The 15,815-nt window shown below is 37.0% G+C and overlaps 1 protein-coding gene and 1 long non-coding RNA gene across 6 annotated transcripts in view; one reads left to right on the top strand and one right to left on the bottom strand.

Moving 5' to 3' along the window:
- Positions 1-15,815, bottom strand: part of CENPC (centromere protein C) — a 64,830-nt gene that overhangs the window by 15,505 nt on the left and 33,510 nt on the right. For 2 of the 5 annotated variants that reach the window (XM_015565829.1, XM_015565838.1), the window contains exons 9-14: positions 14,100-14,291; positions 9,947-10,241; positions 7,954-8,100; positions 6,502-6,584; positions 3,978-4,037; positions 570-674 (exon numbers count right to left, since the gene is read on the bottom strand). In XM_015565829.1, the coding sequence (XP_015421315.1) occupies positions 570-674; positions 3,978-4,037; positions 6,502-6,584; positions 7,954-8,100; positions 9,947-10,241; positions 14,100-14,291 (882 nt within the window). The remainder of the gene's footprint in view (positions 1-569; positions 675-3,977; positions 4,038-6,501; positions 6,585-7,953; positions 8,101-9,946; positions 10,242-14,099; positions 14,292-15,815) is intronic. The other 3 variants (XM_015565839.1, XM_015565835.1, XM_006753861.2) reach the window with 2 other exon arrangements.
- The window catches only part of LOC107183569, a 10,662-nt gene continuing 1,344 nt past the window's right edge, over positions 6,498-15,815 (top strand). Inside the window, exons 1-2 of the long non-coding RNA XR_001514358.1 lie at positions 6,498-6,570; positions 13,124-13,126. This is a non-coding gene — a long non-coding RNA (uncharacterized LOC107183569). The remainder of the gene's footprint in view (positions 6,571-13,123; positions 13,127-15,815) is intronic.

The raw sequence follows: 15,815 nt of genomic DNA on the forward strand, positions 1-15,815 counted from the left end.
AGACCGCACAGCAAGGCCCGCTTGGCCGTTGCCCGCAGCGACCCAGGAGCAGCCAAGCGGGCCCGAAAGACAGCAGAGAACCACGGGAAGCGGGCTTAAGCCATCAGTAGGACATTCCCTGAGGGTTCCCGGATTGGAGAGAGTGCAGGTTGGGCTGAGGAACACACCCTGCCCCCGCCCCACTCCTCCCCCCCGGCCAGACCGGTGCACCAATTTCGTGCACCAGGCCTCTAGTGAGATTAATAATAAAGGAATACTTAATCTTTGCCAGTTATAATTTTCTCATGTTCTGATTTATGCTAAATTTTATGAAATTAGAAATCTTGTTACATAGTATTGAAATAATAACACTCTATAAAGCCGCAAAAATTACTACCAAAAAAAAAAAAAAAAAAGAAATCAGCATCTCTATAGTAATTAGAGAAATCTGGATTTCAATCTATTCCTGTTACATTATGGGGATATGATGAATAATTATGTAGAACAATGCTTAGCACTTAATGTATACAAGTAAACTAGCAATCTTCATGACCATTTTTTACTCTCAGACATTAGAGTGTAAATTTTACCCGATTTCCTTTCTTGATAATCTACTCGCTCCCCCCGCCAGTATTCCAAAGGTTTCAATCGTATTCTCTTGGTCCTGCGCAGGTTTGGTGTGTTGGAAGGCAATACTGTATAAAGATATTAGACAAAATTGAAGACATATAAATGTTTAGTTGACTGATACCTTGCAGTGGAAAGAGTATTACCTTCTAGAACACTAATAATGCTTTCAGACAAAACATTTTTTAAAAAAAGTTGACATATTTGTGCTAATAATTAAAAAAATGCCAATGAAGAACTAGGCTACTAGATTGGCAAAGATTTAAAAAATTGATAATACCCAGGGTTAATGATGTTTAAAGGTACACAGGAATTCTCATATTTTAGGTAGAAATATAAAATGATTGAAGACAATTTGACAATACCTATAATTATAATACTCTTTGACTCAAATTTCATTTCGAGAAAATGAGTTTGTTCACAAAAATATTCACAAAAATGGGCAAAGCTATAGGTAAAATAACAATTATAGTAGTACCGTTTAAAATAGAAATAGAAAACAAAAATTTAAAATGAAAGCCATCTAAATGCTCCATAATAGGAAATGTGTAAATTGGGGTAGTCATATATGTGCATATGTTTGTGTGTATAATATACATATCCACTCGCTTTATTTGAACAATGCAAAGTGTTATATACTAAACTGGCTATATAATCAAATTCCTATGCTCTTACTTTTTGTTTGCTAGAGCTGTCTAAATTTCCCAGTCTAACTGTATTGTTTGAATGAAAATTTCCTTGCTTATTTTTTGTTACATATTTTAGTTTCTAGTTGTTTAATTTTCCTATCTTCTTCATAAATTGTTCATGTCATTGTATGTTCTTCTATACCCTCTGTTCAACACTTTTATTTTAACCTTAAATTCCATTTTGTCTAATATTAAAATTGCACTATTTTATTTTTATTTACATTAGCCTATCTAATTCTTTAACAAACTTTTATTTTAAAACTTGTTTTAAGTGTTCCTTAAAACATATAGGTGAATTTGTATTATTGAACCAAATCTGATAGTCTCTTAGTAGAGGAATTCAATTCATTCATACTTATTTAGTGTAACAACCTGACCTTTATTCCTTCCATCTTATTTTATATTTTAAGTTATATTAGTGATACTTCTAATTTTTGTTGGTTTGATCAAATGACCATTTCTTTTCTCCCCTCTCTCCTTGGTGACTTTAAAGTTGTACTGTGCTTTTTCACTCTACTATTGCTTACCTTCCCATTCCTGACACTCAAAACATCAAACTCCTATTTTTTTCGTGATTATATAAAAAAACTATATTCCTTATGAAGATATGCTATTCTCTTTTTTTGTCATTTGGTAAAATGAAACACTTTCAGGCTACAATAGTCCCCCCTTTTCAACTGGGGATATGTTCCAAGACCCCTAATAGATGCCCAAAACTGCAAATAGTACCAAACATTACATATACTATGTTTCTCCTATACATACATACCTTTTCACTTAAAGGAAGCCCTTTATGGCTCCTCTTTGGCATATCTGAATTTCCAGCATCACTATTCTTACACATTGGGGCCATTATTAAGTAAAATACGAGTTACTTGAACACAAGCACTGCAAAGCCACAACAGTAGATTGATAACCCAGGCAACTACTAAGTAACTAAAGCATGGATACACTGAAACATCCCTGAACAAAGGGATGATTCACATCCCAGATTGGGATGAAGCAGAACAGTGCAAGATTTCATCACACTACTCAGAATGGCAGGCAATTTAAAGCTAGAGCTGTTTATTTCTGAAACTTTTCCATGTAATATTTTCAGACCATAGTTGACCACGGATAACTGAAACTATGGATAAGAATGAACTACTGTACTTGTATTATCCCTTTTCTGCCCCTATTTTCCTCCCCACCAGACCAACTTTTAAAATAATCTGGATTTTAAAGTATTATCATGAAAATCCTTACTTAGCACTTATAAATCCCAAATCACATTAGCATTAAGTAGTAGATACACCCTCATCAGTACTGAGGTTAGGCCCTGTATACTCCCCTCCCCCAGGATGCATGTGAGACCTGTGATCTCTTCTCATGAATAGCATACGACAAAGGTGATGGGAAGTCACTCCTGTGATTCCATTAGGATTATATATATGACAATGTACAGCCCTGACTGGTTTGGCTCAGTAGATAGGACGTCGGCTTGCGGACTGAAAGGTCCCAGGTTCGATTCCAGTCAAGGGCATGTACCTTGGTTGTGGACACATCCCCAGTAGGAGGTGTGCAGGAGGCAGCTGATCAATGTTTCTCTCTCATCGATGTTTCTAACTCTCTATCTCTCTCCCTTCCTCTCTGTAAAAAGTCAGTAAAATATATTAAAAATAAAAAATATATATATATATATATATATGACAATGTACAGATATTATACACATAAAACACTATCTAGCAAAAGCAGGGAGAAAGTCTTCCTTGGTGACTTTGAAGAAGCAAGCTGCCATACTTTGAGTGGCCTATGAAAAGAAGCAAACTGCCATACTGGCAGGTGGCCTATAGAAGCTGAAAAAACAAAACAAAAAAAACCCAGGTACCTTAGTCCTACCATTTCAAGGAACTAAATTATGCTAACAAGCACATGACCTTGGAAAAGGACTCTAAGACTCAGATGAGACTACAGCTCAGGCTGACACTTTTGACTACAGCCTATAAAACCCTTAAACAGGTGACCCACCTAATCTGTGCCTGGACTCCTAGTCCATAGGAATCACCTATCTACACTAATAAAAGACAAACATGCAAATTGGCCATCATGCCCACCAGCCAATCATAGCGACTATATGGAAATTAACCCAACCAAGATGGCAGCCGGCAGCCACGGAGCTATAGCGAGAAGGAGGCTTGGTTGCCCCAATGATGGAGGAAGCCAAGCTTCCCACTTGCCGCAGCAGCTCTGAGCTCCACTCAAAGCAACAAAGTTTCAATTATAGAAAGTAAATAAACCCCAGACACTTGCTTTCAGCTGGCAGTGGGCACAAAGCTGGAGCGAGAAGGAGGCTTCCCCCGTACCCGCCCTGGCCGGCTCTGAGCTCCTCTCAAGGCTACAAAGTTTCAATTATAGAAGGTAAATAAATCCCAGAATTTAAAAAAAAAAAAGAAAAAAAGGAAAGGCTGGGAGTTCCCGTCGCCGGGTGGCTTAGCCAGCATGAAAACGGCACTCAGCCCTTCACCCAGACAGGCCAGGCACCCCAGTGGGGACCCCCCACCCTAAAGGGGGTTTGGCCAGCCTGAAAACAGCCATCAGCCTCTCACCCAGAGGATGACTCTCACCCAGCAGGATGACTCATCCCTATGACATGCACTGACCACCAGAGGTTCTAAAACATTAAAAGACAGAAATAATCTTACCTAATTTATGATGTATTTTGTTCTTTTGTGCCACTCCAAATCTTTTTACTCTTGAGTTATCTGCAAAATGCAAAAGATAATTTCATAAACAAGGGCACTGATTTCATGTTTAGCTAAAATGTATTACTTGGTTAACTTCAGTATAAGTATTTTAACCCTTCGAGGTCCAATGTTATTTTTGGAATTCAAACAGTCTGGTCCAAATTAATTGACAGGATTGAATGTTAAACTTTTTAATGTTCTTATTGCTTGACGTTGGACCTGTTCCTAGCGCCTGGTCGAGTCAGCCTTGAGGTTGAACCGAAAAGGGTTAAATAAAATTTGACCTGAAAATGCATTTTATTACTCCTTCTGCTTTTCACTGTTAATAAAGACTAATGAAAGACAGTATAACATTTCTCTAGATTTTGGTACAATGAATATATCTAAAGAGCATAGGAGTTAAAAATAAAAAACAGATTTTCTGTTGCTTGTGGACTTCAGTTGAAATAAGCCATTGGTGGATAAAAATGCAGGGTGTAATAATTAACAATATGTTAATAAAGTAATCTATGATCTTTAAAACTCTAAAATAGTACAACTATACTGAATTTAGCAGTGTGTCAGAGGCTTTCAACTTTGGTGTGGTAAATAGCATCTAAACATAGCTGCCAATAATTCTTTCTCTTCCTTTGCACAAATATTCTTTATGGAGAAATGGAGTCTAATTCCCTTCTCCTTGAATCTCTACTGGCTATAGTGACTTGCTTGACTAACAATGCAGCAGAAATGATATTCTGGAATGTCAAAGGCTAAGTCCTAAAAAGATATGCAGGTTCCACCTGAGCATCTTGATCTTCCCTTTGGGGACAGAGAGCCACCATATATGAAGACTCCTTATTCCAAGACTGCCAAACTATGAGAAATCCATGCTAACCACATGGCAAGGTCATGTGGAGAAGAAGAGATGTTTGGCCAGCTCCCAACTGTTCTAGTTACCTTGGTTGGATGCCAAATAATGTAACTGAAGAAGCACTTTTGGACTTCCTGCCCAGTTGAGCTTTCAAATTACTCCAGCGTAGAAGCTTGCATCTAACTACAAATGTATACATTGCCTGAGTGATAATTGCCCAGCTAAGCCAAGGCAACCTACAGAACCATGAGAGATAAAAAACAATTTTTATCTGAAGCCTCCAAGTTTTGGAGGGTTTTACCGCAATATGTATATGGAACACTTAATGTCCATGAACCGGCTAAAATTTCTGATACAAATTTGTATGTAATATGCATTTCCTGAAAGGTAGATATAAGCAGGCCTAAACTGTCAGTCGGATATCCCCCAGGGGCTCCCGGACTGGGAGAGGGCACAGGCCAGGCTGAGGGACCACCACACTGCCACCCCGCCCCCCCCCCGAGTGCATGATTTTCGTGCACCGGGCCTTTAGTATACTATAAATGGTTAACTGTATGGTATGTAAAGTATCCTATATAATAAAAGGTTAATATGCAAATCAACCAAACAGCAGGATGACTCATCGCTATGACATGCACTGACCACCAGGGGGAAGACACTCAATGCAGGAACTGCCCCCTGGTGGTCAGTGCACTCCCACAGGGGGAGCGCTGCTCAGCCAGAAACTGGGCTCACAGCTCCATGGCAGGTGATCAGAGCCAATCTGTGGGGCAACTGGCAGGGTGATCAGGGCCTGTGGGCTGGGAGCAGCTCTTGCATTGAGCATCTGCCCCCTGGTGGTCAGTGTGTGTCATAGCAACTGGTTGTTCTGCTGGTTGATCCGCCATTCAGTCCGTCATTTGGTTGATTTGCATATTAGGCTTTTATTATATAGGATTATGGGCTACTATTAGGTTCCTATTTTATTTAATGGGTTGTGACATTTATTGTTTATTCTAGTACTTAAATTATGCCATATTTGGCTAGTAGGTATCCTTTCAACTGGTCCATATGTCCTTTTGTCATATTTCTATCATGTTTTGAATATTGTCTTATTGGCATAGGATGTTCTAGGTCCCATGTCTCAACTCTGGAAAAAAGAAAGGGGGGAGGGGGAGGGGGGGGGAGGAAGAGGAGGAGGAGGAGGAGGAAGGTAAAGATAAAAAATATGAACAACAAATACGTATCTATCAACAAGTGACTCTAAAAATCAAGTGAATAATCTGATGAACAGAATAAACTGGTGAATATAATAGAATCAGGGGCATAGAAAGGGAGTAGACTGACAATTCTCGGGGGGAAAGGGGTGCGGGGGGTGCAGGAAGAGACTAGACAAAAATCGGACACCAATGGGTGAGGACAGTGTGGGGGGGCGGGAAGAGCAGAGGGTGGGGTGGGAACCGGGTGAAGGGGAACTATGGAGGGAAAAAAGAGGAACAACTGTAATAATCTGAACAATAAAGATTTAATTTTAAAAAAAGAGTAAGTATTTAAAACACATTTGCCATTGGTGCTAATTTAAATAAAAATACAGCACACCTATTTCCATATGTATGATGTCATAAAAAATCAAGACAATAGAAAATAACTTACCTGAATTTTCCTGAACTTCCTCATCATCTACATCTGAATTATTCTTTGCAGACATTAAATAATTCTTGAGTCTGAAAGGTCCACTTAAGAAAAAAAAATGCAAACCATAAAATCTCTGTTTTCATAATGCATATATCTAATAATCTATCTTAAAGGTAATTTTTCTCCTAAAACTGACAAAAGATTTCTTTCTTATAAACCAATAGCAATGTTATAGGTTATCAATATACTTACTTGCTGTATAAAACAAAGAATCTACAATTTAATTCTATAACTGACTGTCAAACATGATAAATTCTGAGTTTTATAGCCTTTTAAAGTAACTCATGGACCAGAGTAATGAATTTAACTCATATCAAATAACATTTTTTTTAAAATATATTTTATTGATTTTTTACAGAGAGGAAGGGAGAGAGACAGAGAGTTAGAAACATCGATGAGAGAGAAACATCGATCAGCTGCCTCCTGCACATCTCCCACTGGGGATATGCCCGCAACCGAGGTACATGCCCTTGACCAGAATCGAACCTGGGACCTTTCAGTCAGCAGGCCGACGCTCTATCCACTGAGCCAAACCGGTTTCGGCTCAAATAACATTTTGATAAAAATAATTGTAAGAAATAAAAGTAGATATAAATCAGCTTAATTTTTTTAAAAACTACTCTAAAAGAGGAATTTAAAATATAGTCCAGAAATTATAAAAGATGATTTAGCTTATCTCAGTCCTAGATCACTTTCCTCCTATTATGAACCTATTATAGGCCTTGCAGTCATAACCCACCAAATAGTAAAGAACTCTTAGCTATCCCTTAAATCTCAGAATCTGCTATAATTTATCATTCCTTCATTTTTAAAAAGGGTATATGACTTCAGATATTATAAGAATAGGTTAACTGGTTTGCTCCCTGAGTATACCAGATTGAAGAATCTGTGGAATTCCTTTCAAGAGGCAGGGCCTAATTCTCTTCTCCTTGAATGTGGTCTAGACTTAGTGCCTTGTTTCTAATGAATAGAATGAAGTGGAGATGACAGTGTGCAACTTCGGAGACATTAAAAGACACTCTGACCTCCACTGAAGTCATATTTTTTCTTAGATCACTTGCTTTGTGGGGAGCTAGCTGCCATATTGAATAGCGCTATGGAGAGGACCAAATTGCAAGAAACTGGGGCCTCCAGCTAACAGCCATACGGAGGAGCCACCTTGTAAGTAAATCCTCAGGTTCCAGTCAAGCCTTCAAAGGATTACACACCAGACAGATATCTTGAATAAAATACCTCAGGAGAATTCTTGAGCAAGAACTAGCCAACTAAGCTGATCCCCGATTTCTGACCCACAGAAACTATGAAACAATAAATATTTGCAAGCCACTATTAAGCTGAGGCAACTGGTTACACAGCAATGAATAACTAACATAATGAGTAAATCCTATGATCCTTAGAACATATGCATACCTTCCTTCCAAAACTAAAGTTTTAGGTTCTTCAAAATCAGAGTCAGACTCTGCTGGTGTCTTGCATGGATGTCCACTGCTCTGAGGTTTTAGATGAACATTTTTAGCGGTCATAACACTATCTTCATCTTTTGAGCTTCCTGCAACTCTATAAAAATGAAAAGTTTGTAATTATTTACATTTCTTCATAAAATATTTCTTCCTGAAACAACACACAGGTGGGTAGACAATATTGTTAATAACAGCTAAGCCTGTTCAGGTCCTAGGACTTACAATTAGCCCAGGAAGGACATTTGATTCAAGGACCTATCAAGAAAGTTCTAATTTGAAAAATTCTGGTAAGAAAAATGGCACACACCTGGCCTAAGATGGAAATGGGGACACAGAAGACATTATCTACAGGCATTTTATAATGTATACAACAGTTAATCTATCACAGTGTTTTAGAAAATTTACAAACAACTGAAATTGTTTTCTTTGATACCCCTAGTCAGCCTATTTCTTGGTATATATAATGCTACAGGAAACCTCTTACACATGTACACATGAAAACATATATAAAATGTCCACGGAAAAATTTTTTCTAATAGTGAAAAATTAGAAAACCTTATCAAGAGGCTAGAATCAGAATACATTTTCATATTTTCAACCAGCCACTTGTTTTTTTAAGTCCCAAGAGCTAAGAATAATTTTTACATTTTGTAAAGGTTACATTTTAAATGGTTATTTAAGTATTTACATAACAGCCTTGATTTTGCCGCTTAGCCGACAAAGCCTAAAATATTTACTATCTGGCCCTTTAAGGAAAGTTTGCAAAGCTCCACTATAAAGGAATGAAAATAAATCATTTATCAACATGAATAATCTCAGAAGTATATAATGAACAGTGGAAAAAAGAAGATAGAGTAGGATATGTACAATCTGAAACCACTTTTACATAGTTTTAAAACAATATGGCATGCTATTTATATATACATGTACATGTAGGAAAAAATATAAAAACATCCATGATAGTGATATCTACCAAATTCAGTGTAGTGGCTACTTCTAACAAGGGAAAGAAGAATGGGCTCAACAAAGGCACATACGAGATTTCAATAGTCACTATAATGTTTTATTTCTTAAGTGAGATCATGGAGAATCAGGTGTTACTTTGTTTTGTATATATATGAAATATTTCAGTTAAAGAAAGAAACTGACTGAGAAAGAAGATATGAGAATGGTGTGAACAAGTTAAATAGAATGTGTATGGGATTTCTTTTGGTACCATAATGACATACACTAATATATTTTAGGGCACTCTATTATTTATTTCGGTATATCCACATCATCTTGCAGTTTCTTACACATAATATGTATTATTTGTTGAGTGAATGAAAGAATGCTATATCATAAGTAAAAATGCATAAGAACAATATTTACAGGCCAAAAGTCTCTTTTAAAAATAAGGTACCTTGAAAATTAAAACTATAAAAAACCCCAATAATACTTAATTCTCTACGTTGTTAGGACTGATGAGAATTCAATGAAAGCATCTAGCAAGTACTTGGTACATGATAAGCACTCAATATGTTAATTATTATCATCTTAGGAGAAGGAGTATTATGATGTTTTCCTAATTATGAAAATCACATTAACTTCATTTAAAAGGAAGCAAATTAAACTGTATACTTAAAAATGATTAAGATGATAAATGTTCTGTTATTTTTTTTATCACAATAAAAAAAAGTAACTCTCAGGCAACAATAATACTTCAATTATTTATCACTCATCTCCCATGTGCCAAATATTAATTCCCATTTAAATATGAGCAAATAAATTTAGAGCACTACTTTGCCTGGGGTGTCACCCAGCTATGGCAGAGTCTGGCTACCGTTTCTGTCAGGCTGCACAGCCATTTATGCTAAACTGCTTTTCTATAAATGATCAGACAACATAGACAAACTATTAAATGCTGAACAAAAATAACTATCTTTAATAATAACAGACATTACCCAGAATGATTAACATCTTTCTTTTTAGCCATGTCTGCCTCATCACATTCCAAATATTCATTTGGGAAAGATCCAGAAATTTCATTATGGTCAATAATTCTTCTCGAATCTTTTGCATTTAAAATCTTCTGTGTTTTTGAGCGGCCTGTAGTTTTCTTCCGTCCTTTGAGTGGAACAGTTTTTCCCCCAATATTCTTAGATGATTGATTTGTTTTTTTAGCAGATTTTCGCCCACTGTTGTCACGTACTGGCAATTCATTTCTTACTGAAGTACTGCTATAAAAAAGACCTGAAAGAATCAATGATAACTTAAAGTTAACATAATATTTATCCAGATGATCTGGATCACTGAAATACTAACATTAATTATATTTACAAATAAACACACACACAACAATCCCATTGCCTACATTTGTTTTCAAATTAAATTCATAAACTTTACTTCTCTTCCATTTCTTGATACATTCATGAAACTCTAAATTTATCACAAGCTTCCAAAACCACCCTCTCTGGCCTGCCTAATACTCTTGTAGCTACCTTATGCTCCTGGTATTCCCGAAGGTTCCAGCTTCAGCTTCTCACTCTACGTACATTCTTTGAGGCACCTATGTATCTGTAACTTTAATTACTATCAACATGCTACTATCTTCTAGCATGTACCTGCCTCTTTGGTTTTGATTCCTGTCTTAATGAAAAGTAAAACTATCTATCCAGCTACCTGAAGCAGAAATCCAAGTCATCTAAGACTCCTGCCCCTATCCACAATCAATCCCTAAACCCTCTCCGTTCTCCTTTTTTAATGCCTCTCAAATCTGCTTCTTTTATGCTCTCCTGCTTGTCAATAACAGGGATCCTCATCATTTCTTTTTTTTTAAATATACTTTTATTGATTTCAGAGAGGGAGAAACATCAATGAGTTCTCCAAAGGAGTAACAGTAATATTTAACATTTTAATACTAACTATATGCAATTTAATCCTTATAACAACTTAAGGAGATAGAAGTACTGTCAATCATAGGTTATGGAGTTAGCAACTGAGCAAAGTAATCTACTCAAAGTAGAGGAATCATAATTTGAACTCAAGATAACTCCAAAATCTAAGGAAGGCTGCAACAGAATAAATATTTCTTACTATTAATCAAAGATCCCAACAATTCAAAAATTCAGAGCAATAAGACCTCATAGATGTAGGGCCATATTTGTACTAGTCTCTCACTATTGATCTAAATGTGCCACCATTGATAGTATCTGTATATGTAAATGTTACCTTGTCATCTACCAATCTTTACATAACCACTTCCTTTAAAATAAAGTTTTTTACAAAACACAAAATGTTTCATGCTGTACAGAAAAGATTTGGCATAGGAGGCCCAAGAATCTTTATAGAAATGCCTGCTTGCAAAGAAAGCCCTTGGCTAACATGTCAGAACTTGAATTTCAAAAGGGTTCCCATCATTTCCTAACTGATAAGTGTGGTTTAGTATGCCTAAAATGCTTGTGCAAAAGATACAACTTGTGCGAAATATTTGTTTTCCTTCAGGGAGCCTGGAATTTTAATAGTTGCTAGCAGAGGATACCTAGGTGACCACCCCCAGAAAACCTTGTGCACTCAACTCTAATTCCCTTCCCAATTTCTAGTGAACATTTCATACATCTATCATCACTCATTGCTGGAGGAATTAAGTGCCTCCTGACTAGGAGAAGACTCTTGGAAAGTCTAACTGGATTTCCTTCAGACTTTGCCCATGCACTTTCTCTGCTGATTTTGCTTTGTATCCTTTCCCTGTAAAGAAACATCAAAATCTCATTATTGCCTCTCTCACTTCACTTCTACCTAATAACCTTGCTTACCATTTCACTGAGAAAACAAACATGATCAGAAGCGTACATCTTCCCCCCATCAATGCTACCAACCTACTTCCATCTCTCCCCAATCCTCTACTTTTCCTCTTTTACATGACACACTGTCCTGGCTCCTGTCTAGGAATAATCCTGGTACTGTGCACTAGATAACATCTGCACCTTGCTTACTCAAGGACTTTGATCCTGTATTTATCCAATACCTTCCTACAAGGTCATCTTATCTTTTAAAGTATATTTTTATTGATTTTAGAGAGGGTAAGGAAGAGAGAGACAGAAACATCAATTATGAGGGAGAATCATTGATTGGCTGCCTCCTGCAGGTCCCCTACTGGAGATGGAGCCCACAACCCGCACATGTGCCCTAACAGGGAATCAAACCATGACCTTCCGATTTATAGGGGGATGCTCAACCACTGATCCACATTGGGCAGGCCCTACAAGGTCATCTTAAATAAGTAGATAAGCTGATGTAATATTTTAAATATTAAAAAAAAAAAAGAATCTTTCCTTAACTCCACATCTGTTATGACCCCTTATCTTTCCTTCCTCACCTCCTATTCTCTTGGACTGCACTCCAACCAGGCTTTTGATCTCATCATTCCACAAAAACTATTTTTATATAGGTGACCAACAACATCCATGTTGCCAAAACCATACTGTTGATTCTTAGCTCTCATCTAATGCAAACTACCAACAGTATTTAAAACAGTCATCACTCATTCCTTAAAATGACTTCTGTTACCCTAAGTTCTCATTTTCCTTTAATCTCACTAATTGTTCCTTGTCTGTATCATTTGACAGATCTTCCTATCCCTTCCTGACTCCTAATACTGAAGTCTCCCAGGACTCAATCCTTGGCTTTCTTTCTTCACTAGGTACAATACATTACTAAGTGATTTCAAGCAGTTTCAAAGTTTTAAGTATCACCTATATATTGATAACTTCCTAATTATATGTCTTCCCAGAACTTTCCACCTAACTTAAAACTCATTTATCAGGCTATCTCCTCAATATATCTGCTTTGATTTCAAATTAATATAATATAACCTGAAATCTTGATATCCTTCCCAAATCTGCTTCTTCACACCTTTCCTCATCTCAGTTCATAACAGAGCCCTATTCTTCTACTTGTTCAGGAAAAAAACAAAAAACAAAAACCGAAGTCATCCTAGACTCTAACTCTAATCCTTCAGTAGTTCCTGTGAGTTACCTTCTAAAATATGAATCCAGCCCAGCCGGCATGGCTCAGCAGCTGCACGTCGATTTATGAACCAGGAAGTCACTATTCAATGCCCAGTCAGGGCACATGCCCAGGTTGTGGGCTCGATCCCCAGTGTGGAGCATGCAGGAGGCAGCCGATCTATGATTCTCTCTCATCATTGATCTTTCTCTTTCTTTCTCTCTCCCTCCCTCCCTCCTTCCCTCCCTCCCTCCCTCTCCTTTTCTATCTAAAATCAATAAAAATATATTAAAAAAATAAAAATATGAATTCAACTTTTTCATTTCTTCCCTACAACAATTTAACTAGGGTCCATGCTTCCATTTTTGACCCAGCCCTAGTTTGCTCTGTACATAGCAATAAGAATAATCATGTTAAAAGATAAGTCAATCAAGTCACTTTACCATTTAAATCCTCTAGTAGCATCCTAATACACTTCATCTAAACTTTATCATTGCCTGCCTCTCTGAATTCATCTCCCCTGGTTTTACTCTTCTTTAGCCATACTGGCCTTCCTGACCTTCCTCAAACATGCCAAGCATGCTCCATTAGCACCTATACAGATACTATTCCCTTGGTGTAGAATGCTTCACAAAGTTATTTATATGGCTCCCTCCTTCACTTTTTTCACATATGTGTTCTGAAAGATCATGATGGATTCTCATCATGACCTTCTATAAAACAGTATCATGCTCTATTCTCTTATCCACTCCCACCCTGCTATTTCCCATCTCTACCCTTTATCTTTTTTTTTATTATCTCATAACTTCATGAATTACATATCTATATTGCTGGTCTTCTCCCACTAGAATGTAAGCCCCCAGAAAGCTAGAATATTTTGCTTTTTGTTTTGTTTTTCCATAGACGTATCCCTACATCTAGAATACTGTACATGATAGAGCCTCAGTGAATATTTTTATAATTAGCTGATGTAATATTTCTATTGATGACCCAATTTCTTTGTCAATAGATTTTCTCTGGAGAATGAAAGTATATACAAACCAACATAAAGCCTCTTAAAGAATGATTTTGGGGGCGCTCCTAATAAACAATTTAAATAAAAATACTTACTTTGGTCTGATTTTACCATCCACCAATTAGATGGACGCCTGGAAATTCTTTGACTTCTTGTGACAGTCAAAGACACTTCTTCAAGTACAAGACTGTTCTTCCTGGATCCATTTGAAAAATTTTCCTTTTCACATTCCCTATTTTTCCCCTGATTTGCTGTACGAGGAACATTGGTGCTACTTTTCTTACTTCCTAAATTAAAGAAAACCATATAAACAATTCATAATCTACACTTTGGTGGTTTCAGAAAGCGAAAACAGATTTTTAAAAAAAACCTCTCAATTATACACATTTCTTAAATGTACCCTGTGGGCTTTTCTTCATTTCTATATTTTTAAAGTTACATCTTCTCAATAAGATCTCTAACTTTCAGTCAGTTAAATGCAAACTTTGTACATTGCTTGATAACTAACACATACTCCTAAACCAAAAAAAGTAAGTATATTCTGAAAAGGAAAAGGAAAAGATATGGTTCCTTCCAACTACTTACCAATGTACCAAGTAAAAAAAAGATGACTACTACTTTCTGTTTTGAAATAACTCATGATTTCTGTCAATCTAGTTTTTTGGAAGAAGAGGTTTAAAGTGAATTTTCAATAAAGAGATCTTTCACATACAAAAGAAAGATTGTGAACAGAATTTAAAAAGAGAAAACAAGATGAAAAGAAACAATGAATATGGCAGGCTAACTAGATAATTGACAAGATTTGGCATCAATAGTAATTTCATTTTATTACTAAGGCAAATAAGAAAATAATCTAACAGAAGGGATAAATTCTAGCTTTATTTTTGTTACTGACAAACAGGAAGAAAGGGAAATCAGGGAAATACAGGATAATTTAATATAAATATTGCAGCTGAGATGGGCAAACCACTAAAATGGGTTTAAATATGGAAAATTTCATTTTTTTGGAAATATGTTTAAAACTGTAGATGCTAATAAACAAAATGAACATTTTTCTTGCATAAAATAATGGAGAAAACAGCATATTTATTAAGCATCTGAGACAAAGATTACTATGGAGCCCAAAGAAGGAATTAAAATCCTATCAAATAAGAAAAATTCATAAGAGTAAGTAAAATGCATAAAGGTATGTAAAATAGAGAAGGCATTACACAGAATCACACAGTTATTAAACTATCTATCTATACTAATAAAAGGGTAACATGCTAATTAGACCAGATGTCCTTCCAGACAAAGCCACAGTGGCGGGGATGAGGCAGAGGTGGTTAGAGGCGATCAAGCTTGCAGGGGAGAGCAGTTAGGGGCAATCAGGCCAGCAGGGGAGAGCAGTAAGGGGCTATCAGGCAGGCAGGGAAGAGCAGTTAGGGGAGAGCAGGCAGGCAGGCAGATGAGCGGTTAGGAGCCAGCGGTCCTGGATTGTGACAGGGATGTCCGAGGGGTCCCAGATTGGAGAGGATGCAGGGCAGACTAAGAGAGAGCAGTTGGCGGGCCTCTAGTCCTATCTAATAATAGACGAACATGGTAATTAACCATACCTCTGCTATGCTTCCCACTGGCTAATCAGCAGAATATGCAAATTAATTGCCAACAAAGATGGCGGCCGGCAGCCATGCAGCTGAAGCAAACATGAGGCTTGCTTGCTCCAGTGATAAAGGAAGCCAAGGTTCCCCGCCTGCCGTGGCCCAGCTCTGAGCTCCAGAAGCAACAATGTTGCAATTATAGAAGCTAAACAAACCCCAGATACCTGCTTT

Source organism: Myotis davidii, unplaced genomic scaffold (genome assembly GCF_000327345.1).
Source record: "Myotis davidii unplaced genomic scaffold, ASM32734v1 scaffold31, whole genome shotgun sequence".
NCBI lineage: Eukaryota > Metazoa > Chordata > Mammalia > Chiroptera > Vespertilionidae > Myotis > Myotis davidii.